General features: G+C 34.1%; 1 protein-coding gene across 1 annotated transcript in view; it reads left to right on the plus strand.

Moving 5' to 3' along the window:
- Nucleotides 1-24,557, plus strand: part of KYNU (kynureninase) — an 87,054-nt gene that overhangs the window by 41,385 nt on the left and 21,112 nt on the right. Inside the window, exons 9-10 of the mRNA XM_006196137.4 lie at nucleotides 14,235-14,333; nucleotides 15,118-15,191. Of these exons, the coding sequence (XP_006196199.1) occupies nucleotides 14,235-14,333; nucleotides 15,118-15,191 (173 nt within the window). The remainder of the gene's footprint in view (nucleotides 1-14,234; nucleotides 14,334-15,117; nucleotides 15,192-24,557) is intronic.

Genomic DNA, 24,557 nt, shown 5'->3' on the forward strand with positions numbered 1-24,557 from the left:
AATTCAGGTGTTTTGTGTTGCTGATGGAGCAGGATACCTACTCTGAAATTCAGTGTAGCATTTGCATTAATAACATGTGTAGACAGTGAAGACAGAGCCAGACTTGGTCTTGAATACATGTCTCTCAGTAAGTTTCTGACATAGTTTGACTGGCTTAATTCACTTACCAATATAACTTCATTTCTCCACTTAACAAACAGGAAAGGTAGGAGAGCTTGCTCCATAGGTTTGTTCTAATGAGAATTAAACAAGATACTATTCCTAAAACACTTAGTGCTTAGTGCATTATAAGTACTCAATAAATGTTAGCAATTATTAATATATAAAAAGACATATTGATATATCTGATCCACCAAAAAAGAAATAATGGATTCTTAGACAGAAGGTGAAATATTCAGAATTTTAAACTAAAGAATTTCTTTGGACAATACTCTACAATATAAAATAAAACAATAATCTAAGCATCATGGTTATGACTCAAGAGACTAGACTAAAATTTTAAAAGAGTAGATAATCGACTAATAACATTTTTAATGATTTTATCACTAAAAAGCCTCAGTGCCAACTGCTTATATTCCACCTCCTCTCTCCAATGCCACATAAAATGGTCTATAGCACACTGGAACTCATGGTGCCTGGTGGACAATGGTGCAAAATAAATAGTTGTTGAATGAATGAGTGATTGATTTCCTTATTTATCACATTTTTTGAACGATTTTACTGTACCTATATATGGATGCTGGTTTTTTAATTTTTTTTGATCTACTGAAAATTGAAACATAAGTGACAGCTAAAAAAGAAGACTAAATTTTGCAAATCTGCACTTTGTTTTATTAGCTTTTACCTTGTCATGTGGCACTCTCTACTGGGTATGAGTACAGAAATCTCTCAGACACAACCATAAGTTGCCAAAATTTTTAATAAATAATAATAAAAATATAATCTGAACAGTTTAAATAAAAATAAATTAATTCCATGTCCATAATAATATAAGACAAAAACAAATAGAAAGGCAGCAGTGAAAAAAGAAAGACATATTTTAGTATCAACAACATTTGGTAAAAATCCAAGGTATCTGAAAACTCATATGTCACCTCACAGAACCATTCACTCATTTTCAGGGAAGGCTTCTTGTTAAAAATAATTTTGAGATACTCGTAAGAGATAAATGATTGATCAAGCCTCAAAATTCTAGAGAAAGCTTGACTGAGATACTTCTAGTCCTGAAGATTGAGAGTCAGCTCTCATGGACCACTACAATAGAGTAGTCATATCAATATCAGGATTAATAATACTTACATTTGAGCAATGAATCAGATAGGGAAAATTAGTACCAAATATTTTTGTACATAACTATACTATAAATTGGCATGTTGTATGAAATTTTTATGCACAAAAATTAACCTTTTCCAAAAAGGCTTATTATTAGAATATGCAATATAAAGTAATTTTCACTAGACATTGTAGTGAATAGAGCCATTCTTCTATCAAAGTCACTGCCAGTTCACCCAATAGGATCATTTCATTAGCACATAGAAGAATCTTATCTATATTCTTGAGTAGAGTGACATGCATTTTAATCTTGTATTCTTTCTGTCAGTAAATATTTGATTAGTAAATTTTAATAATGGAGTTCCAAATATGAACACCTAATTTAGCCTGGAGTGTCAGATGACCTTCTCAGAGAAGATGAGACCTGAGCCAATTCTAGAATTATGAGTAGGCGTTAGCTAGATAAAATCCCCTCCAGGGGGCTGGCAGTATGGTGGGCCATTTTAGACACTTTAAAAAATGACAGAATTGAAAGGAAGCAAATATTTCAGTTATAACTTGATTACAGAAAAGATAGTTAGAAAACATGTGACAAGCAATGAGTCTATAAGGCAGACAGGCCAGGTTAAGAAGGGCCCACTAAGCTATATTATACATTCGAGCTTCTCTTTAAAGACTCACAGGGAGCCATTGAGAGCTTTTAGACAGTGAAAGAATTGGGTTTTATTTTAATTTTAAAAAGAAATTCCCTGCCTACAAGAATGGGTAGGAATAAGATAAGAGTGGGCAAAAATAGTCAATTGTAGTCTCTATGCAAGAATTTAAAAACTCTATCATGATACAGTTCAAAAGATAGGCATAGCAGAGAACAGATGTTTTAAGCTACATGAAATATTTTTCTGATCTCTTAAGTCATCATTCTTATTTAACCTTATTCTCTTAGTGATATTAAAGACAGATTTTATATGAGCATCAGAAATAAAGGATCTATACTGAGCTCTCGTCAGCTTTCACCCAGATTTGGTTTGATCCACAGAATCCAAGGATAAATGTGTGTGTGTGTGTGTGTGCATGTGTGGGGGTGTGTGTGCATGTGTGGGTGTGTATGGAGAGAGAGAGAGACAGACAGACAGACAGACAGAGACAAAGAGAGAAGGGAAAAATAACCTGAAGTTTAGATGGAGTGTCTCATGAACTAAGTGTCCTTTACTTTGGGAATAATAAAGGATTGTTCTGGTTAGAAATATAAAGTAAACTATCTGTAGTATTAAATTTACCCAGGTAGGAGCCTTGAGTCAATAAATCGAAATATATTTGTGAGGATCAGTGCCCAAGAATCTAAAAAAAATTGAGCTGTCTCTAAGAAGTTTTCATCAGATGTTTTATTTAATTTAAGCTTTTCATTAAATGGACCATGTGAGAAAGACTGATTAATTTTCAATATAAGAGAAATTTGCACTCAAGATGTATTAGGATTACAGATCTGAGAAAAGAAAGCTTCCCAGTTATCAATCAGGATTATTGCTTTGGCAACCGCTCTCATCAAAGCCACAGTGGCTAATTATTTCTCCTGATCTAGCCTCATCCAAACCCAGGATTCCCCAAATGAAATATTATACTTATGGATTTTCTTAGATGATATGCATTTTATTAAATACCTACATTGTCTAAGACCCAGGATATTTTATCTAATATTTTATGTTTTACGCCACTTGACCAACCAAAGAAAGGCTGATTTAAGTCTTTGTTAAGCTGAAAAATTAAAGTGTTCCAACATGAAATGCTTATATCAGTTTTCATTTATTCACTAACCACCATAAGAATGGAAAGGAAAAGTTGTCTCATGGCAGTCAAAATGGAATTTCAAAAGATCCTTGAGCAGGAAAAAAAAAATTCTCAATAAAATGTGAGAGATTTCTCTTAATGTCTTTCTTCATGATCTCCTCCTTTAATCAGTTAAGTTATTTATGCAAACAAGATTAAGGATATCAAAGTTTCATTGAGTTGAAGAGATACTGTTTATCTTTCTAGCAAATAATCTTTCTTAAGTAAGGTGGTGAACAAAGACGGTAACTATCATATTGTCTATAAAAACTCACTTTAAGGGAAGAAATCAAGGAGTGATGCCTTCAAGAATTATCCAATAGACTTTTTTGTAATATTATCAAGTTCAGTATATAAGTAAACTTAAAAATATAAGTAAATTTGATTGAGAAATTGACCATTTAGATTGACATAATAATCATTAGAAAAATATCTTATGGAAGATTATACTTTGAATTTCCAGCTAAATGGGGCTCTCTCCAATATAATAAGTATCATTACCATGTGACGGATAATTAAACAGTTGCTTTAAATCCACTTTATAACAGAATAGGTAGATAAAAATAGATAAGTAAAGGTTCAGAGTTACCATCCACCCAAAACAATAACTGCCCATTGTTGGGAAAGTTGTGATTAGACCCATGTATCTCCTATTCGATCTTTTTACTTCATGTTTCTCCCAGATGATGACCATCACTCTTCTAGCATTTGTGGAATAGAGTCCAAACTACTTTAGCCTTTTATGATTGTGCATAAATTATCACTTATCAATATCAATACTATCAATATTGTATTTTCCTCTGCTCTCCTTCACATACTTACTATTAAACTAAACCAAATGTTTCCTATGTTTTCTGTCCAGATACCATACTTTGTCTCCATGCCTTTATTCTTAGCTTCCCTTCCTCCTAGAATTTTCACATGTGAAGAATCTGTTCCTCCACCCACCTCACCTACTACCTGCTTCACAGGTTATAATCTGTCCTACAGATTTGCTTTGTTTATCTCTTTGTATATGCAAACATGGTATGTTTAAAATTTTTAAATTACATGCCAATAATGACAGAGCAAGAGATTTCATATGAAAACTCCTACTTTGAAATATCTTCAGAAAAATTAGAAGTTTGGCAACACTACACTATCTTTTCTGCAGGATAACAAGTGGCAAGGCTGAGTCACAACTCTCCCCACTGAAGCTCTCCCCATCAGGTGGGGTTGGAAATCTTCAGCACGGCTCCCACTCCTACCTTGTTGACCTCCACACTGAAGCTGAATGACAGCTGGCATATATATTTCTGCTTACATTGTAGTGCTCTTTCAAAAAAGAGTAAGGTGGATTATTTCTTACAGGCCCAACTTATATATTTCTTGACTAATTCCTGTAGAAAAATTAGGGGGCAACCTTGACCTTCATCATCAAAATTTTCTCACTCCTCTGTGTCAGGCTAAATCTGTATTCCTATTGTATTTCCATAGCATGATGCAAAAGGTATTATTGGCCCCTTCTTGCACTATGTTATACTTATTTCTTATACTTATATCTTAACTTTAAAATTTAGGAAGCTTCTATCAGTAGTGTTCAACGACTAACTGAGGTGGACCCTGCAAACTTCACAGGCTTGTGCTAGGGCTTTACACATACATAGCCACTTATCTTTAAATGCACACCTTTGGCCAGTGAATGGATAAGTATATATTTCAGCAAGAATAGATTCGGCTAATTTTACAGATCACAAATTGCATAAAAAGCTCCCATTTAACTGGAATCAGAAAATTCCTTATAATGGTTATCTACTCTAAAAATCAAAATACTTGTAAAATTTGAGTTCTTTTCAAATTCCATTTCTACTCTCTGACATACTTAGGGCATGCAGACTGCTCCATTAAGTTATTAAATATTAAAAGAACTAAGTTAAGCTTGAAAAATTACCTTGAGCTATTTTCCCCATCTTGAGTACCCCAAATAAATCAAACAAACTATATTTTGTGTGAGATCCTTGCCAGCTGGAGAAGGACTCTAGAAGAGAACAGTATTACTCAATTTGTTTTATTTTTCCTGTTTGGTTTTGCACTTACTTCCGACAATAAATAGAGGAGACAATCACTATTTTTTTTTCTGGTAAAAGAAATAGCTGGAATTTGCTCTTGAAAGCACACTCTGTTAGTAAGACATTTTTACCTGCAAATTACACGACACAACACTTTAGGGTCTCAAGATCTTTTTGCTTTTTCTCCCTCTCAGATCCTTTACTCTTTCTCTCCATGTAGCTGTTAGCTCTTAGCTTTGTCTCATATGTCCTTAACTGACACATCCTCCTTAAATTTCATTAGCAAAATGCTCCCAATGCTCGCACCGTCTATTTCTCGTCTCTGGATTTGCCTGTTTCATCAATATCTACTTTTCAAAAGCCAGGCTAAAAGGATAAGTCTAATTTCTGCAGTAGAGCTTTGTACAAATGTGGATAATACTAGGTGCTAGCTGATGGCCCACTGTGCTTCAGGCACTTGGCACACAGTATTTCCAGGCTTCCCGGCAACCCTAACAGTGAGCTTTTCCCATGGCTCAGTTGAGGAAACTGAGTCTGAGAGAGGTTAGCACTTGCCCAGGCTGACTTGGCCAGCCAGTAAGGGTTATAATTGGAGTCTGGCTCTGGCACACACCATACCTCTCTTTCTACTGTATTGTCTCATTTTATATATGTAAACTAATCATATAATGGCAAAGAATTCTCAACATTTAGAAAAGCCAAAGGAAAAATAAAATACATAATCCTCCTTTCTTGGTCATTTCTTTTCTTGGGAACCTGAAACTTTTGTCTTTATAGTTGATGTAATTGTCTCTTCAGTTCAGAGACTATTGAAAACCCACAATTTTTACTCTGCCCCAAGGATAGGAATTGAAATTGTAGCTGAATAAGATTCTGTTTAGTGCCAGCACTCAACAGTGCCCCTTAGAACTTCAAATTCACTCCTCTTAACTACTCTCCTTAAGAGAGGCTCCAAGACACTGACCCCTCCATAGCTTCTTCTGATGGGTCTCCCAGGCAGTTGCTTCATTGGCAATAGCTTCTACCTTGGATAGCCCATTGTAATTCCTGTTAGCAGCTCTTCAGGGCTTTTAGAGGTGTTTGCAGGAGCTCTTCTCCTAATTAAAAGAGCTTGCAAACTCTTATGTGACTGGGAAGCTAATCTATGTGACACCAGGGAGAATTTCAACAGGAAGTCTGCTAAACTTTCTAATGGTAGCTGAGTTGCAGAGTACTCTCCAGAAATGTCATTGGTTCTTAGGTATATTGAGAGAGAGAGGGAGAGAGAGAACAGAGATTAAGAAAAACCTCACTGTCTCTGTCTTCAAAGAGTCATATGGGTCATAGAGACGTATAAATAGAAAATTGCTTTAGACTGTGTTAGTGCTTGACAAAGGTAAAAACAAATCCATGAAAGTGTCTTAGAAAATCAGTCCGGTCTAATACTACAAAAAGCAGAGTTATGCATGCTCCAGTTCATTCTACCTTAAGATTGGATCAAAACCGCATATTGGTTTTGACTTAAGGGGAAGTCAGATAGTGTAGGTGATGTATTCCAACTCAAGTTCAGAAACTATCATCTTCTTCCAGGCATCTGTTCACAGAACTAGGGGACATAGCTATTATCCCAGTTTCTTGTTACCAGTGTTTCCCATTAGCTACCAAGCTAGCCATGTAAATCACATAGCTAAAATATTTCTGGAATTTAAAGAGTACTGTGAGTTATATTAATTTCAAAAGACATAACTAGAGCCCAGAAAGGCCTCCAAAAATGCAATAGGTTGGCCATCGTCTGCACCTGAGTACAGTTCTGCCACCCGCATTGAGGACTCCAGGGTTTGCATCCCAAGGCAAACTCCTTATCTTGCCTGTGTCCATCCTCTTCTCCCCAACATTCCAGCCCTTGTCACTTTACTTTTCCAACAGGACACTTGCTTCATATTTTCCTTTGGGGAACTATAGCTGTAAGCTACTATGCTTTTGAAAATATGAAGGTATGGCTTGATCTAAGAGGTTAATAAAATCCTAATACCGTATTACTCTAATTTGTACAGGTTGACAAATAAATGAACATTTCAGAATGGATTCCATTTTCAGTTTTTAGTTTACCCTTGAATCCAAACCAGAGTTTTAAAATCACCAAGTTTAAACATTAACTCTGATTTCATTTTGATTTCAAATAAGTACTCATTTCTAATTTAATGAATTCCTTGATATCTGTGCACAGCCTTTGTCTTGAAAGACTCTTTATTCAAAACTCTCCCTTATTGGATATCTTATCTTTTTTAACACTAAGCTCTCTGGAAACTCCTCAGTATAGTCATAGCTCCCCAAATCCCCAGCAACAGCCCACATACAAGACACAGAACGATGTTCACATTATCAGGGCTTATTGTCTTCTCTGTATACACAGTTTGGCATAAACACTGTCAACCAGTAGCTCTAGGACAATGGGGTAGCTTTCTTACTCAACTTACTGTGTAGGGTAAGGATTATTTGTGATATCATCTTTCTTTGCACACTTGCATTTTAAAATAATATTTTAATAAAAGATATATTTGAAATGATTAGACCTTGACTTTAGACTAATTCATCACATGGTCTGGAATAAAAGCTTGTCTACCCTCCCAATTTTTCTTGTTTCTGTTCCTATTTGCTGCTGAACTTCAATATGATTAGAATTATCAAGTGCCTTGCTTCCAAGTGGAATATTGTGTCTATTTTTTTCCTATAGTACATAAGCTGATTATTATTTCTTTATTGAAGTATGGCCAGTTTACAATGTCGTGTCCATAGTCTGATTATTTTTTTTTCTGATCTCATGTATTATCTTTACTAAGAGACTTAGGACTAAAATATCTTTGAGTAGCATTTGGGTTGTGCAGAAAATTTTAAGCTTTGATTCTAGTTGTCAAGCTGTTTAATTTCTAAAATATTCCCTGCAACTCCACTTGGAAGATTCTGTTGTATCCCTTTTAACTTGTGTGTTTATTTTCATTTTGTCTATGCTTTATGTTTTAATAGTGAGTAACAGCTATTCCCATCAAACTATTGGTGTATAAGTGAAGGCTTAATGTAATACTTCAAAAAATAGTATATAGGTGTACTAAATAATTTGGGGAAGGAAATCTTGATACAAATAACTTACTGACTTTAAGACAGAGTAAACATAATACAAGAAATACTGCATAGTTCCTGTTTCTAACCAGAGTTGAATGAAGAGAAAAAAAAGAAAAGTGAGAAGGATATTTGAAGACCATAACAAATTTAGACTGGGTAAAAGGAAAGGCTTTCAGAATAAAAATTCACTCTGAAATGATATGCTATATTTACAGAGATGGTAGAGGCCCCTCTTATAGAAATCTTTACTGGGTATTAATATTTTTAATTCAGCATCTATATATGCTTTTGAATCATAGTAGTTGAATGAATATTAGAAAGTTTGTGCTTCAAGACTGTGGGAGAAAACCCTACCAGCTTTCATTTACCTCTTCTTCATCCTCACTCTCCCCCAGTCCTATTCAATACTTCCCTAATTATGAAATCCTTTGGGAAATCCCAAGATCAAAGTTCCAACCTGTTTTAATCCACCTTTCATCCATACCATCTATATAAAGTTGACCAACACAGACATACTCCTACCTATATTTTTAAAAACTGTTCACTTTCCTCAAATGTTTTTATCAGTCTTTCTTTTTAAGGCAATGTTGTCCAAATTTATAGCAATGCAGTTCTTCAGTTGTTTCCTGTGGCTTTATATTAAATCAGGAGTCATATTAAGATTACTTAAAGATCAGATTAGAATAGTGTGGAAGCTGTAGTTCCCACAAATAGCCATAAGAGGCCATAAGTACCCATTACTAGCTTTGAAAGGACTTGTAAGTGCCTGTAATACCCACCATGATGTGAATGCCACTGCTAATGGCATCCACTGAACTCTGGACCGGCACTGAGCTGGGAAAACTCAAATGCTGGTATGTATGAATGGCCACAAGTTTTGTGGCAGGCACCCCTTGTTAGGTATCTCCCAAGCAACCTGGATGGTTATTCAAATGACTTGAAAACAAAGGTCATTTACCTATCTCAAATATTTTATTGTTTTAACAATTATATGCAAAAGAGCTGACTTTCAGATCTGTATATAGCCACAACTATCTTATCTTGTAAAATTACCCTTTTCACATCAACTTATTGATGGTATATATTTTTATAGGATTTTTTGTGTGTGTGAAGAAAGAAAAAACTAATAATGTCAGTGCAAAGCAAAGCTGTTACAGAATAAATCAGTAAATTTATCAAGACTTTAACACTACAAAGGAAAAAGTTAAGCTGTACTATTTCATATTTCATTTTAATTAATTGACAAATAATAGACAAATCAAATTTGAAAGACAGTGAGCTAGTTCTTCACCTGGAAATTTAGCACAGGCCTTGTGTTTAATATTACTTCACTGGTTAGAAAAAAATTTAGTACTGTGCTATTGAAGATGGCAAAGACAAAAGTGCATGATATTCCTTGTTTTATTGAGAGGGATTTTAAATATATTTTAAACTACTATTGATTTGTCCAAGAAACTTCATTTTAAAAGATGCCAAGTCTGAAAAATGGTTTATGCAATAAAATTGCAATAGAAATAAAGGATCTCAAACAGTATTTTCTTAACATTAACATCAGTTTACAGAATATTTATTGGCAATTGCATGACTTTATTATTTGCTCATTTGTTAACTTATTTATTCAAGAATTATTTGGGTTCATATTATATACAAGTCAAAGACAGTAAGATTGGAAAACTGCTACAGGAGATCCAAGCAACGAAGGCTGAAAGATGAGAGAAGGTCTGGCAAACGAATCTTCCTATAGAAGTTACCTTATTATCAAAACCTGAGCTACCTAGGCAAATCGAGAGGGAAAAAATATCCCAGAGACAGAGAAAGTTTTATGCAAACAGAGGGAGGAAGGTATAGAGACCTGAGACAGGAAAGCTGGAAAGAACAAGATAATAAAGGTCTTTAAAAAGACATACCAAGAAAATGAGTTACATTCTGAAGTTAATGGGATAATCTTTGAAGGGACACAGGAAGTCTTAAAATCAAATGTATGATTTAGAAAGTTCACAAGAAGAAGTCAGGCTAGAAGTAGTCAGAATGGGTAGAAGACTCCTGCCATAGTTTGGGAATTGACTAGAAAGCCAGGTGACATGGTGGCTGAACCCCTCTATGCTTCTACGTGGTTGTATCAATGAGTGTGAGCACTTGGGGGTAATTTTAATAAAAATCTGTTGGAAGTGTTTGATTTCTGTTTTCAAAAGTAAAGTGCATAAAGTTTGCACTCAAGTGTGCACTTTACATTTTCACCTATTCATATTGTTTTACCTATTTTTATTGGTAAAATAATGAAAATACTAACTGGATGAGTATACAGAGGTTCTGGAAAATTTAGGGTTTTTTTCCTTTATTTTTAAGACACTGCCATCTAGTGAAACTTTTGTAAAATCACTTTGTGATGATTTCATTCCAGTTTGTATCTTATGGCCTTTCCTCAGCACAGTTACATTTTAATAATTTATGTTCTCTGCTATCCACGGGGAAAAAACTGTACATGCATTGAAACATACTATAGGAGCTATAAGTGATTTGTTTTATGTGGTGCCACAAATGTGATCTCAGGGCTTTTAATAATAGGATAGTGTAGGTGAAGTTTCATGGTTTCTTCACCGTGCCATTCTTTATAAATAATAGATAATAAAATAAAAGTGCTGCCTTTCTATTATTTGAGTTTTCTAAGAAAAGTTGAGATGTAAAAACTTGTCTATGAAAAGTTGAATTGTAAAAATCTCTTCATTAAAAAATACTACTTTAATTAAAAGTGTTGGTGAGAAAAAAAGAATCTTAAATTTAGAACTTTTATATTTTTCCAAATTTAATTTCAGTTTTAAAAATGTATCTTAAAATACAAACAAATTGTGTGTGTCTGTACACATCTACTGGGCCTAAGTATTAGGCTTTGATAAACCCTAAATCTTGATGGAGATTGTATTTTTTTCCTGTTGCATGAAGCATCTGTTATATTTTATGCATGTATTGCTCGTATTTTGTGTTTGAGAAACAGATTACTGGTAAGACATTTTTCCTTTATGAGATACTAGTTCTGGCTACCTTATAATGAGTAAGATTTCTAATTAACTAACTATTCAATGTACTGAGTTTTCTCCATGAAAATCAATTCTATACGGTAGGGGCAACAAATGTTTTCTTTAATGGGCAAAATAATAAATATTTTAGACTTTTTCATTCATATGGTCTCTCCTGCAAATGATTCATTTGTGTTTGCAAAAGCAGCCATAGACAATATTTAAACAAATGAGACTGGTTGTGCTCAAATATGACCTTATTCATTAAAAACAGGTCATAGTTTGCATCCCTCTGTTCTGAGGAAAGTACCTGTAATAGCAATTTGGGGTTATTTATTCTTAAGAGGTATTAGAACAATCTAAAATTGGTCCCTCTGCAATTATTTACTTCAAAAACTTCAATCGATAGATGTGTTTCTTAGAAGTTGCAGGAAGTCTAAAGTTTTAGGACTGTAATTATTGCCTATGTTCTTAGTAAGCTAACAGCAGAACAACTCAGAGGTAAGACATGTTTGAAAGTGAACTATCACTCTCATTTAATAAGTTCTTTTATCTTTTAAAATTCATCTTCGTGTACAAAGTTGTCTTAATGTGAAGTGAATCCCTAAATTCTCTAAGTAACACTTTTAACATTTTTATATGCAGGTAGATAAACGGTTTTGATGGTAGGCCATTAAATTAGAAAGTTACTACTTGGGTACAGTTTGGATAATATAAATTTACTGCTCTAGGTTGTCCTTCTGGGAACTTAATGTAAATAGAGGCTTAGTTTCTAAAACACTGAATTCTACTAGGCAGACATACAAAACACTTGAAGCCCTACAAGTAAATAACTGGGACAGAATAGAGTCACACACTAAGAGGCTGTTAGGGTGTTAAGTCAATGTATAAGAAGAACACTGTATAGAGTCAGAAACAACATCGTTTTTATGGGTCACCTTTGTGTCAGCTGATTCAGGCAGGACTTGGTCTCAGGGATCCTACTAGCTCACTCATGCATCTCTGGCCAACTAAAGGGAGATGAGGAGAGCAGCTGATCCAGCATGGGTCAGGAGAGAAAGACTCCAATACACAGTTTTTCATCTCCCATCTGGGCCAGCACGTTGCCCATGCAAGTCCTTCTCTCAGAGATGGCAGAGGGCAAGGAAGAGCAAGCCTGATCACTCAAGTGATTTAGAGACGCTCTCTGTATTATTCTATTGTGCTAATGTTTCACTGCTCAAAACAAGTAATCTGACGGATCCCAGTGGCAGAGAATTGCACACTGTTCTCAGTAAAGGAACTGAAAAGTTTCATGGCAAAAGACATGGATACAAGAAGGGACAAAGAGCCATTAAGGCAATTTATCACAGCATATACATACATGCATTGATCAAATTAAATGTGGACATGATGTGGGATTCAGTGATAAACTGAAATTTTTATTAACTCTTCAGGTTAACAGGATACACTGAAGCAGTCAAACTTTTTAGTAATGCAAACCTTTTACATTCTTAAAAATCACTGAGATCCTCAAAGAGGTTTTAATATTGTGTTCGTATATATCTATATTTCCTATATTTGTAAATAAAACAAAAATTTAAAATACATTTATTTGTTTATTTTAGGACAAAAATAACAAACCCATTACATATTAACATAAATATATTGCTAGGGAAACTATAGCTTCTAAAAGAAATAAGAAGGGAATGTTTTATATTTGGCAGATATTTTATATATATGTTTATCTGTATGTCTGTACTGTTTGGCTTAGTAGAAGGCAGCTGGTTTTATATCTGCTTCTGCATTCAATATCTTGATTTTTTTTTCTTTGTGAAGCATATGAGTAAAATCAGTCCTTGTGCAGATATATTGGAAAAAGCAGAAGTAGTTTAACAGCTTTTTCAGTTAATTGTGAATATTCTTTGATACTACACCAGAATTTGACAAGTAAGAACTTCTTAAGAGTTGTGGTGTGCAATGTGAAACCAAATCAAGGAATTTCCTATGTTTTATTTAAGTCTGTTAGTTGATTTTTCATTTTGAATGGATCTTTTATCCACGCATGGTATATAACAATAAGCTTTGGTCTTTTGGAAGATATTGGTTCACTAAGTTATCCATATTTTACAAATATTTACATGTTCCATGATATAGTCTTTTAAAAATTATATATTACTTCTAAGCTCATCAGAAATATCTTTAAGTACTGGGAAATGGTCATATTCACAGAAGTAGATCCAAGTTTTCCAAAATTCTAATTTCTCTTGGTAACTACTTTTGTTACTTGGCAACAAATCGTGAGTTTTTTTCCTTAAACTGACAGACTCACTTCACCTTCCAAAATACACCTAAGCATGTCAAATACCCAAGTATGAATTACTATTATTTGTCAATAAGTTGCTCTTTCATGGAAAAAATGGTTCTCCATGAAGTTAAAGTGGCTAACTCAGCTTGCAACTCAAACAATTGCATAAGTACATTACTTTGAGACAACCATCCTACTTCAGGATGTGGTCAAATGTTTTATGCATAATTTGCACATTAAACCTTAAAAATAAGAAAATTAAGGTATTGATATTTAATGCAATAGTATTATTTTTACACCTTTATCGAGGAGCTATATACATGAAATTAACTTTTTCCTGCTGTAACAGAATGGCTTTGACACACAATGACAGTACAAGCATCCACTACCTTGATTTGTGCTAAGGTGCCAGCGATTTTATACATCACTGGGTTTGCATTATCAGTGCAAATGTCAACACAGTGAACAAGGCAAAAAATGTCTTCCTCTTTATAGTATGAAAATTGTTTTGACCTGAAAGAGTCTTGGAATGCCCAGGATGTTGTGGTTCACACTTTGTGAGCTACTATACGAAAGGGTAAACTGTATTTATGGTACAGCAGTTTGTCAGAGATTTTTCTTAAATACACTTGTCCTTGCTATTTTGAATCATTATGTAAATTCAAAATTTGTTATTATGTTCTTCCCCAGGGTTGTTTTGTTGGCTTTGATCTAGCACATGCAGTTGGAAATGTTGAGCTCCACTTACATGACTGGGGAGTTGATTTTGCCTGCTGGTGCTCCTACAAGGTATCAACAAACTCGTTAATATATTACATACTTTTATTACACATTGACACTATTCTAAATGAGAAGCTGGATCGGTGGCCAATTTTAAGAATTTGAATTACTTTCCTCCATTTCTTTTATTACTATATTTTTGGACTTCAGTTAATTGTAGGGTTACATAATAGAAAACTTTGATAAATGATTACATTCTGGTATTTCTATGCACTAAAGAGTATTTATCCCTTCAATTCAGTTATGAAGAAGGAGTTTCTGTAAAACAAAAACCTCCACACTGTAGAACTTAATTCAAATCGATTAGGTTCTTGGTTGCATGTTGATATGTTGTAATACATCTACTTACGTAAAGATAATTTTTATGGAATCAACTTGGTATTGACATTTGAAGACAATATAATTGACAAGGAGCATGGAAATAACACCAATTTTATTTTAATTCAGGTGTTTTAAAAATATAATCTTTTATTAATATTTAAATAATTTGATAGCAACATAATTGAAGTGAATGAGATTTGAAATCAGATATATGTCAGTGGAACTGTTAGCTACTGGTTGGGACAAAATTTGGCCAAAAAAGTAATAGTTATTTATTCTCAATTAATTATGCTGTTTCATTTTTTTCTCTTTGAACAAGGTGGTCCCAACTTATGTTTTTATTATAAAAGTTCAAACACACATTTTGAACTTGTCAAAAGTTGGTTTCATAATAAAAGTAGTCAAATTATTACATTGTTTACTTCTGTCATATATATTTAGATAAACTCACATAGTTTTATTCTGAATCCAGTATTTAAATTCAGGAGCAGGAGGTCTTGCTGGTGCCTTTGTCCATGAAAAGCACGCCCACACAGTCAAACCTGCGTGAGTACCATCTTCAGAGTCTTGCGATGAATAAATTAATTTGCATTAATAATATGCTAAATTTACATGAGTTCTTTAAAATGTTATCCAATAAGAATCTGGTGGATTACAATTATTTTACTACTCTATGAACAATGGCATACTTTATCAGAAATAAATGGTTTCCAAAGCGTTCACTTGGTTGAACAAGAAATTTAATCACAAAAAGGGAAGCTTCAATGCTAAAAATGAGTCACTGTAATCACGTAGAGCAGATGGTTTAATGCGAAGAGGTTACTTAATTTTCTTTCAAAAATTAGACTTTAGAAAATTTCGGGTTTCTCACATTGATGAATAAATCAAAGGCAACCAGAGCTGTGCCTAATAGGGCCTTAAATGTGGTATGTGAATATTAAAATTATATCTACCTTTAAAGCTAGAAACATTATAAGATGGTCTTGCAAGGAATAGCTTCTGTCCTAAAAGATTTTATAATCCATGAAAACTGAAGAAGCTGAACACTGAACAACAGACTGACTACATAAAAAGCAATACTTGTCAATTTTACATAGCACTCTTCATTTTTTAGAGCAAGTATAAATGCAAATGTGATTCATCAACAAATTTACACATTTTTATTTGACTGGGGAACTCTTAAGTGGTTCTATTATTTTTATCTGGAATGGAGATTAAAAAAGTAATGTTCTGAGAAAAAAAATCCTTTCAAAGTTGTTGCATCAGAATGTGTATGATGAGGAGATTGTCTAGACTCCTAATAGGTAATATAATAATGTTTGATTAGTTTTCTGAATCTTCTTAGCCACTGGCTATGTGGTACAATCTTGATGAGAAGTGAGACTAAATTAGTAATAAAGCTTGGAGCACCTCACATTTTTTGATGTTCTGTGCATATAAATTTAAGATGATGTTCTACAGTTAACTTAATTATGTCTAAAATTTCTCCAAGATTTTAAAGTTTTAAGATTAGATAGAGCATTTCCTTTAGACAGACATTTTGTTAGGCAGATATCTTCCTTGACTGTATTGTCAGTACATTAGATGTCTCCCTATGCCCCAAACTTTCTGAAAAGAATATGAAGCATATATCATATTATAGGAATATCATGCATGTTTTAAAAGGTCTCTTTTTCATATTTAGCGAGCACCATTGATAACATTTTACCTAGCATAAGTGCTTTCCATACAGACAATATATAAGATATTGTTTTCTTTTGGATGAAGACTCACCACTCTGATCATTTCCATCTCTCCACTTATTTAAATTGCAATAGAGGATCCGGCAAAGGGCAAGCTGGTGGAGGCATCAGGGGTGTGGTAAATAATCTACACAAAATCTAGAGAATGCAGAGTGTTAGCAGTTAAGCTCTGATTTTACAGCATCTCTGCTGCACTTTAGATTTCTTTCACCATTATTTGCCCTTCATGGGTGAGGAACAGGAGAAGGCGAAGGAGTTGTAGGGTGTGCACACATGCCTCACCTTGTAGAATCCCAACATCCTCTAGACACTACAAGTGATCGTTAAGTCTGTGCTCCCAGGAGAAAGACGATGCACAGATCAGATTTGCATTCTAGCTTGATCACTTGCTGGTCCATAACCCAAAGAATGCTCCTTGACCTCTCAGTGTTCTAGCCTCTAAATACAGGTAACATCAGCATTTACCTCAATGGCAATTACTGTGAGATTAAAATGGCATCATGCAGGTAAAGCTCTTATTACAGCCACTTAGAAGATCCATACATGTAGACTAAGTTGCTTGATAACTTGTAGAATCTTGCCTAGTACAGACCATTCCTCTCAGGAAACATAACCTTAAAGGTTATAATTTGTGACCTTTGGGACATTAAACAGCTTTGTTCCTACTGCCAAGCTCAGACTGACTCTGTAAGTCTCCATTCCTTGCATTCTCTCTCATACTGGCCTTACCATCTTACTGACTCCCTTGCTAATTAACGAGCTGAATGGAATCTTTATATGTGTTCATTTTATATTTGTATGAGAGCCATTTTTTAACTTTTTTGAGAATTATACAGTATTAACTATTGTCGCATTTTAAGTATGTGGCTTTGGAGACTGACAAGACTCAAATCAGCTTGATTCATGAAGCCCTCCTTACAGGAAACCCTGGCTGTTGTTGTTTCTTCGTTTGTTTGTTGTTAAAGTATCTTTTTGTGTGATATTAGAGGGACTAATTCCAGTGGTACCAACTTCTACTCTATAGTGGAATATAACTGCTTTTGTTGTTGCAAACTTTGAAAGGTCAACTTTGTTGCTTAAAAAAGGGTGACATCTAGTGGCTAAACATGTTATTTCAAATAAATAGTACAAATAACTTTTCCTGATCCATTCATTCTTTACAAAGTATTTTTAAAGTATATATATTTAAATTATTTTTCTTTGATATCATTTGACTATATGTTTATAGTGCAGTACTTACGTAGTCAAAGCATTCTATAAAGAGGTGTGACAGGATGAAGGTGGAAGATAAGGTGAGGGGTGTTCCAGGTGTGGGGTTAAACAAAAAGCATAAACGATTATCAAGGCTGTTTATCAATTAAGAAAGGCATTATGGGAGTGGTTGGCTCGCCTGGTGTAGAGAGTGGATCCTGGGATATGTAAGCCTTCATTCTAAAAGTTTAATATTCAGTGTGTAATTTTGAAATATCTTTTGCATGATGTTTCCATTAGCAACTGGTAAATTACATCTATATCAAGAAATTTCACTTTCTTTCTTGTTTAAATAGTCATTTTGGCTATTGTTCAAAACTGATGACCTAAGACTTTTTCCAAGAACCACTTGCCAATAAAAAGGATGAGTAGAGGCCAGAGTCAATCCACTGCATTAAGCATTATAACTCGAGCTATTTTTTTCTCAGCTAGAATTTGACCTTTTCCTAGTTTATCATCACCTTTTGTCATTCCGGTGTCATATTCTCAACCTTGTCTGTAGCTAACAATTACACCAAATTGGGACTGGTTGTGCGTAAATGCCATCTTGTGTTTTTTTTTTTTCTTTAGGGCTGACTTCAATTTAGTCTACACAGTTAATAATTATTTCTCTGAAATATGAGGGGAAATATTTTTAGTTGTAAGAATTTGACAATCAGAAATGTATCACTTTTAAAAAGTACTTAAAAATCTTGATTTTTTTTTTCTTTTTAACATTATAAGCGTTGACATTTCTGGTACACTTTAGATTAACACTTAACCTTTTGGTTTTAGGGGATTCAAATATATCTGAAGCCCATAAAAAGATTCTTCTGTAAGTGCTCACAGACTACAATTCAAGACACCACCTCTGTCTCTTGGTTTTTTTTAAAGAGACTCTAGCATGAAAATGGGAGTGGATTATGTGAGCTATTAAGTTTCCGTCTATGGCTTACTTTTTCACCCTGTCCAGTGAAATCATATATATTGGAAAACTGCTATTTCTCACTTTCCGTGTTGGCATAAAAACCTCCAAATTCTCTCGTGTGTGACAGCTCTTGAAATGCTTGTTTCTTCTATGATTTTTGTTTTTAAGTTTTCTGAGTGGCCAAGAATGAGGCCTACTGATAATTTTTTGAAAATGCTAGAATTTAAAATCATGCCAACACATTTCCATAAACAGCTAGAGGTATTCGATTGAAGGCTTTAAGTAGAGATGACATTTTTAAGGCTTTATTAAAGGCTTGAGTCATCTCCTTTATTGTAATAAGTAATTTGCAGGATAAAAAGAATCAGCAGAAAAGGCTGGATGACATCAGTTCATGGTTAAGGCAAATTTTAGAGCTCAGAAATGTAGGTTATTATTATTATTATTATTATTATTATTATTAGGGAACTTAAAAAAAAGAAGACATAAAACAATGTACAGGAAAGTCTAAAAAAGGATAAAAATAAGCATCAAGAAAATTTAGGAAAAAGACTAAAAAATTATAAGCATATTCCCAAATGTACAATTAATGTTATACGGGGAAATCAACTAATGCACATTTGTTCTGGGGAGTGCTGACTTGATATATTTGATTCTACATACTTCTCTAGGCAATACCGGAGAATACCATAGCCCCAAACTCATTTATAATTTAAGCCTTGTTTTTGTTTCTGTGATTCTTCATGACTTACTACTTACCACATCTTTGCCTAGTACCCACACAGGGTATCATAAAGGCTGAGAGAATGAGAAAGTGTAGGTGGCAGTAGCCAGGTGTATAAATTCACAAGACTCCTAGTAGTAAAGTGTATGAATTGATGAGACTAGAGATGCTTTCAAATTGGATAGGCCAATATCAACAGGTTTCTCAGTGAGAGTTCTCACAGAATCCCTAGCTGAGCTGTGACACAGACCTCCCAGTGTCTGTTCTACCTGTTTAGCCTGTTTCTGGAGTTAGGTGTTCAGTATGAATAATATGAGTGACTTCTTGCCCTATCAGCCAGCCAGAGGAGAGGTACCTGGCCATCCCCTTAGTCCTTAATGCTTACCTCCCACAGCCCTTATCTTCCAGTGTATCATTTTCTCTCGCTTCTCCTCCAATGTATGTGATTACTTGTCTATATTTCATAAGGTTTACTCTTTCACTTTTTTATTGATTGTCTCAACGCCTCAACCCTTCCTCTTACCCAGGAGCACCTCATCCATAGGTATGAGTTCAACAATAGACATCTGTAGAAGACACCGATGTGCACTTTCACCTTAACTACTTGCTTACTTTTTAGCCCTTACTTTCATTTTATTGCAGATTGCAAGAGTTCCTGATTATCAAAGCATTATCCTAGTCCCCAAAGATACATGACAATGCAGGAAAGCAAAAATTGTCATGATAGGAAATTGTCACTAATGAACTACTCACTTATAAAATTAGCCTTTACTAAACACCCTTTCCCGATTAGTATCAGCATTTGTCTCTATGCATTATTATAAGAAAAGTTTGGTCTCTTGCTGATTATAGAAAGTTATATGTATAACACAATAAAAACTTAATGGAAATGGATTGTAAAGTAAAATTTTCCAAGAGATTCAGGATTTCATGATGCAAGTGATACTGAAGAACTGCTGAGTGACAAAATCATGGACAATGAGGCTATGTCGGAGTCACAGCCATTAACAGATGCAGGAGAGGAAATTAGACACGGTACTTCAAAAGCAAATGACTTGAATATCAAGGAGTAAAAGGAAATGATGAATGCTTCAACAATTTTGTGGAAATGATCATCTTTATGCTAATGCTAAAAAAGTTAAATGTAATATGAAAAAGACTCTACTATCATAACATTTATCAAAATACAGCAGAAAATCAACAAAATTTTTAATTTAAATAATTAGCATATTATAATTTTAATCTAAGTTTTATCAAATTATAAATTAAATTTGTTCTATAATTTTAAACTTTATTTTTCAAGAGCATCTCTATCAATTTTTTTCTCCATTATTTACTACTGAAGTTTGATTTCTGGTTTAAAATAGATTTATTTTAAATGGCCTTTTCCTGGTATTCCATTTGTAATCAAATAATGAGGACTTCCAATATATCCATACATCTTTCTAATCTTAGGAATTAAACATGATGAAGCTTCCATTTTATCCTACTCCAATAGAAGTATCCTATCTAAGGTGCTCATTGCTCTATCAAGTAAAGAGAGTGATCTAAGTCAATTGAGGAGGCATGAGCAAACATAACCGATACATATTTTTGTACAAGAAACTTTCATAAATAGAAATAAATATAAGATGTTGGCTATGACTTAAAAAAAACTTACAGTCCATTTGAAGAGATAACCATTTCGATAGCTGAATAAGCAATTTGAAGGACAAGTAACACAAGGTTAGAACATGTGCCACAAGGCAACTTCTCAGTAGTTGCTGGGTGAATTCTCAGACATCACCATAGGAGCAGTGGAGACAGATAACTTTCACTCAGAGCTTCTCTGGAAAATCTAGAGCAAGTTGGTGGGGAAACCTACAGATACAATACCTCTGCAAAATGGAATGCTATGTTAACTAAGTGAATAAATTTATTCCCTGTTACTCTGAAAGCTGAACTTGTTGCCTATAAGAGAGATTTCGCTTGATTAGTTTCATAAATTTAAGGAAATATAAAGAAGAAAAAAGAATTACATAAATGACATTTCTTTAAGGGATATGTCAGGTGATCTTTTTCTTTTTATGCTCCTTACTAGAATTTTTTATGGAATCTTGAGTTATTGACTTAACATTTAAAAGTCTGCCTATTATCATAAAATTGCTCTTTATCCCTATTCTACAATATTTTAGAAATTATAAACAGTGCTGAAATCAAATTTGCTTCATACTCTCACTTAGTTTCAGAACTGTGCTCATGAGTAGGTTATACCTATTGTAAATGCTAGTCCCCAAATCCTCATTGTAAGGGATCCAAAAGAAGCTAATTTGATTGAAGACAACTCATCCATGGACTTATGACATACATAACCAATACCTATCTTCATTCTGAAACTATTTTAAATTAATAACTCTAAAAGGATCCCTGCTCTTCTTAGTTTGACATTTTTCAGTACGCAGAATCATTGAGATAATTATCACATGTGGTGAATTTAAGTTGTGATTGTAAAAATAATGCTTGTGCACTGAGGCATGATCAGTTAAAAATAAGTTCAGTAAATAATCTGATTTTCTTAAGAGAAAAAGTAATCCTGGCTCTTCAAAGAAAACCAAAATAGTAATTATCAGTATAAAAAGATACATTAAAGCCATTGTTGCTTGCAAATCACTACTCTCAGATAATGATGACATAATCATTAATTTGAGAAAACTGAAGTGCTTTGAAACCTCAAAATTTATTTTCTCTTTGAAAATTGCAGTCTAGTGTCTCTGAAGATATATGAGGTAAACCTTTTAGATACAAAAGGGAAGACTTGTCAAAGAGCTTCAGCTCTTGTTTTAATTACTTCAAGTTTTGTTCCTAAAGTGACCTTCAGAATCTGCAAGGGTTTTTGATATAAACTATGAAGAGCTATTGCTAAACTTTTATTTGTTTTTGTTGAGAAAACATGTGTATTCATCTGACTCTTTACAACTGCCAAAGAAACCATGGTGCAATGATAGACGGTGTGTTGGGTAGCATGGGAAACTGCTCATCACACACAGACCCAGTGGGTCCTGGTTCTTCCAAGACTGGGATCGGCTACTGTCAAAGGCCACAAGAACACTTGTAATGTATTGCTCAGAAAAAAGGTCTGAATTTTTGTGATCCATTTTCTCTTTGGTCACTTGTTTTTAACTCCACTCCAGAGGAGGGATTTGATTAAATGGGAATCATCCTTTTCTCTAGAGTTAGGTCTGTCGCCATCAGGATAAGTGCATGTAGAGATAGCTTCTCTTGATTTTCTTATGAATCTCTTCTCCAATCAGATTTGGTCAAGATCTCAGAAGGTCTGGTACAGGCATAGACACTTAGATAGAAATTGGCCATCTGACTTTTTTTTTTTCTAAGGGGCTTGTGATCCTTGTGAGAATTCTTCTTAGTGTGTCTAATGTGATTGTTTGAAAAACTAACTATAAATTCATTCTGAATATTTAAGTACAAGGACGTTGTCCTCTTGATCTCTTGTTACTTGCATTATCCACAATGCCCAAGAAAAATATTTTTAAATTTTGTTATTGAATATATGGCTCTTGCCTTACTCTCAGCATAATAGACAAACCATCTTCTAGCATATGGTAGCATTTCTACTTTGCAAGTTATTCCGAAGTGGGTATGATTTGCAAAATACTGTCAAATTAAATATGCATTTCCATATGCTTCTACAAAGACCAAATATATCCATCAAAACCAGCTATAGACAACTTAAAAAATCCTTCATGAGTATTTTAATCAATGTGGCAAATAGTCCTTTCTAAAGTTCTAAATCCAGACATCTTCTTGCTGTTTTTTGTGCTTTTTAGCATCAATACTACTTTAGAGGATTATAAACAAGTATTTCAAAATAATAATATATTTCAAGGAAAAAATATGCCAAAATTTTGTTAATAAAGCATTCATGCCAAGAAAATATTGACAATATTAGCTCTTGTAAGGACAACATATTATTCTGAATCCTCAGGAAACAATTTTATTAACCAAAACTTAGGATATCAAGAAGTGCTTTCTTATAATTATGTGTATCACATTTTTATTTCACTGGACAAATTTTAACAATGTTCCTTTTGAGTAAGATTTGAAGGTGTAATTGAATATGTAACAGAACCAAGTGAAGCACTCTGTCTTAACAATATTCACATATTGTTTGGGCAGATGAGTGGAGGAAAAGGAACTGACCTCCATGATACCTCCTCAGCTTCTTTCCAAAGCAGCATTAAATCAGCTGACTTAGAACAGGGCAGAGCAATTGTGAATAGATGAATATTTCTTTAGAAAATCGGAAGTGATAAAGATCTTCTTTACTCAGAGTGAGTTGGTAATATTTTACCTGTCTAATACCATGGCCACTTCAAGCCTTATAATAGTCATACTCGGGGACTAGCAGCTGACATCAAGGGACGAATGCACAGTTCACGGGCTGAAGCAACCTATTTCGTCAAGATTTGTATTGTCTTTCGTAGCTTTCAATCTGCTTCCATCACTTAGGCATACATCTTTTCCTTCAGATCGTGCTGGTTGCCAACTGCCCAGATTTAGATTCTCCTTGCTCCTTTTCTCATTTTCAGTTGAGCTTTTGTTTTTGTTTTTGTTGTTGTTGTTGGGTTTTTTTTTTTTGCCTCTTGTTATACTTTATGACTACTGCCTTCTCTGATCCTCATTCCTATGCAGTAGCTCTACCTTTCCTATATGTGCCTGAACTACTGTTATTTCTTAATTCCAATATCAATTTGAACTGGAGCAATGTGTTTCTGTTTCCCTAGAGTTTCTTCTCACTCTGCATGGTGGTTTAGCAATATTAATGCCCCATTGTGTGGGATGGCCTAAAACCTGACTGAGACTTCCTCTACCCATGCAACCATACCCATATCCTACCCAACTGATCTCACCTCCTTGAAGGCAGAGTTTTAGTATGCTCAGACACACCCTTGTTTGCATTTGGTCATCCCATTGGATTGCCTGGTTAGAAAAGACTGTCAGTGGAGACTGGAAGAAACACTTTGGCTGATTGTAGATGAAAAGAGCTTGGAATAACCAAAAAGAAAGAATGATATACAATCATTCATGAAAAGAAATTAACATTTTCATTGAACATTGTAGAAATTTTAAAGGCATAGCTGCATAATGCACCTGTACCACATTTACATTCATTAAAGAAATATTTATTGAGCATCTAGTATATCACAGGCAGTTTTTAAAATGTTTGGGATGTGTGGAGAAATACAGCAAAGATACCTGCCATTATAGAGCTCATATCCAGCAAAGGAAGA

The sequence above is a fragment of the Vicugna pacos genome, chromosome 5 (assembly GCF_048564905.1).
Source record: "Vicugna pacos chromosome 5, VicPac4, whole genome shotgun sequence".
Taxonomy (NCBI): domain Eukaryota; kingdom Metazoa; phylum Chordata; class Mammalia; order Artiodactyla; family Camelidae; genus Vicugna; species Vicugna pacos.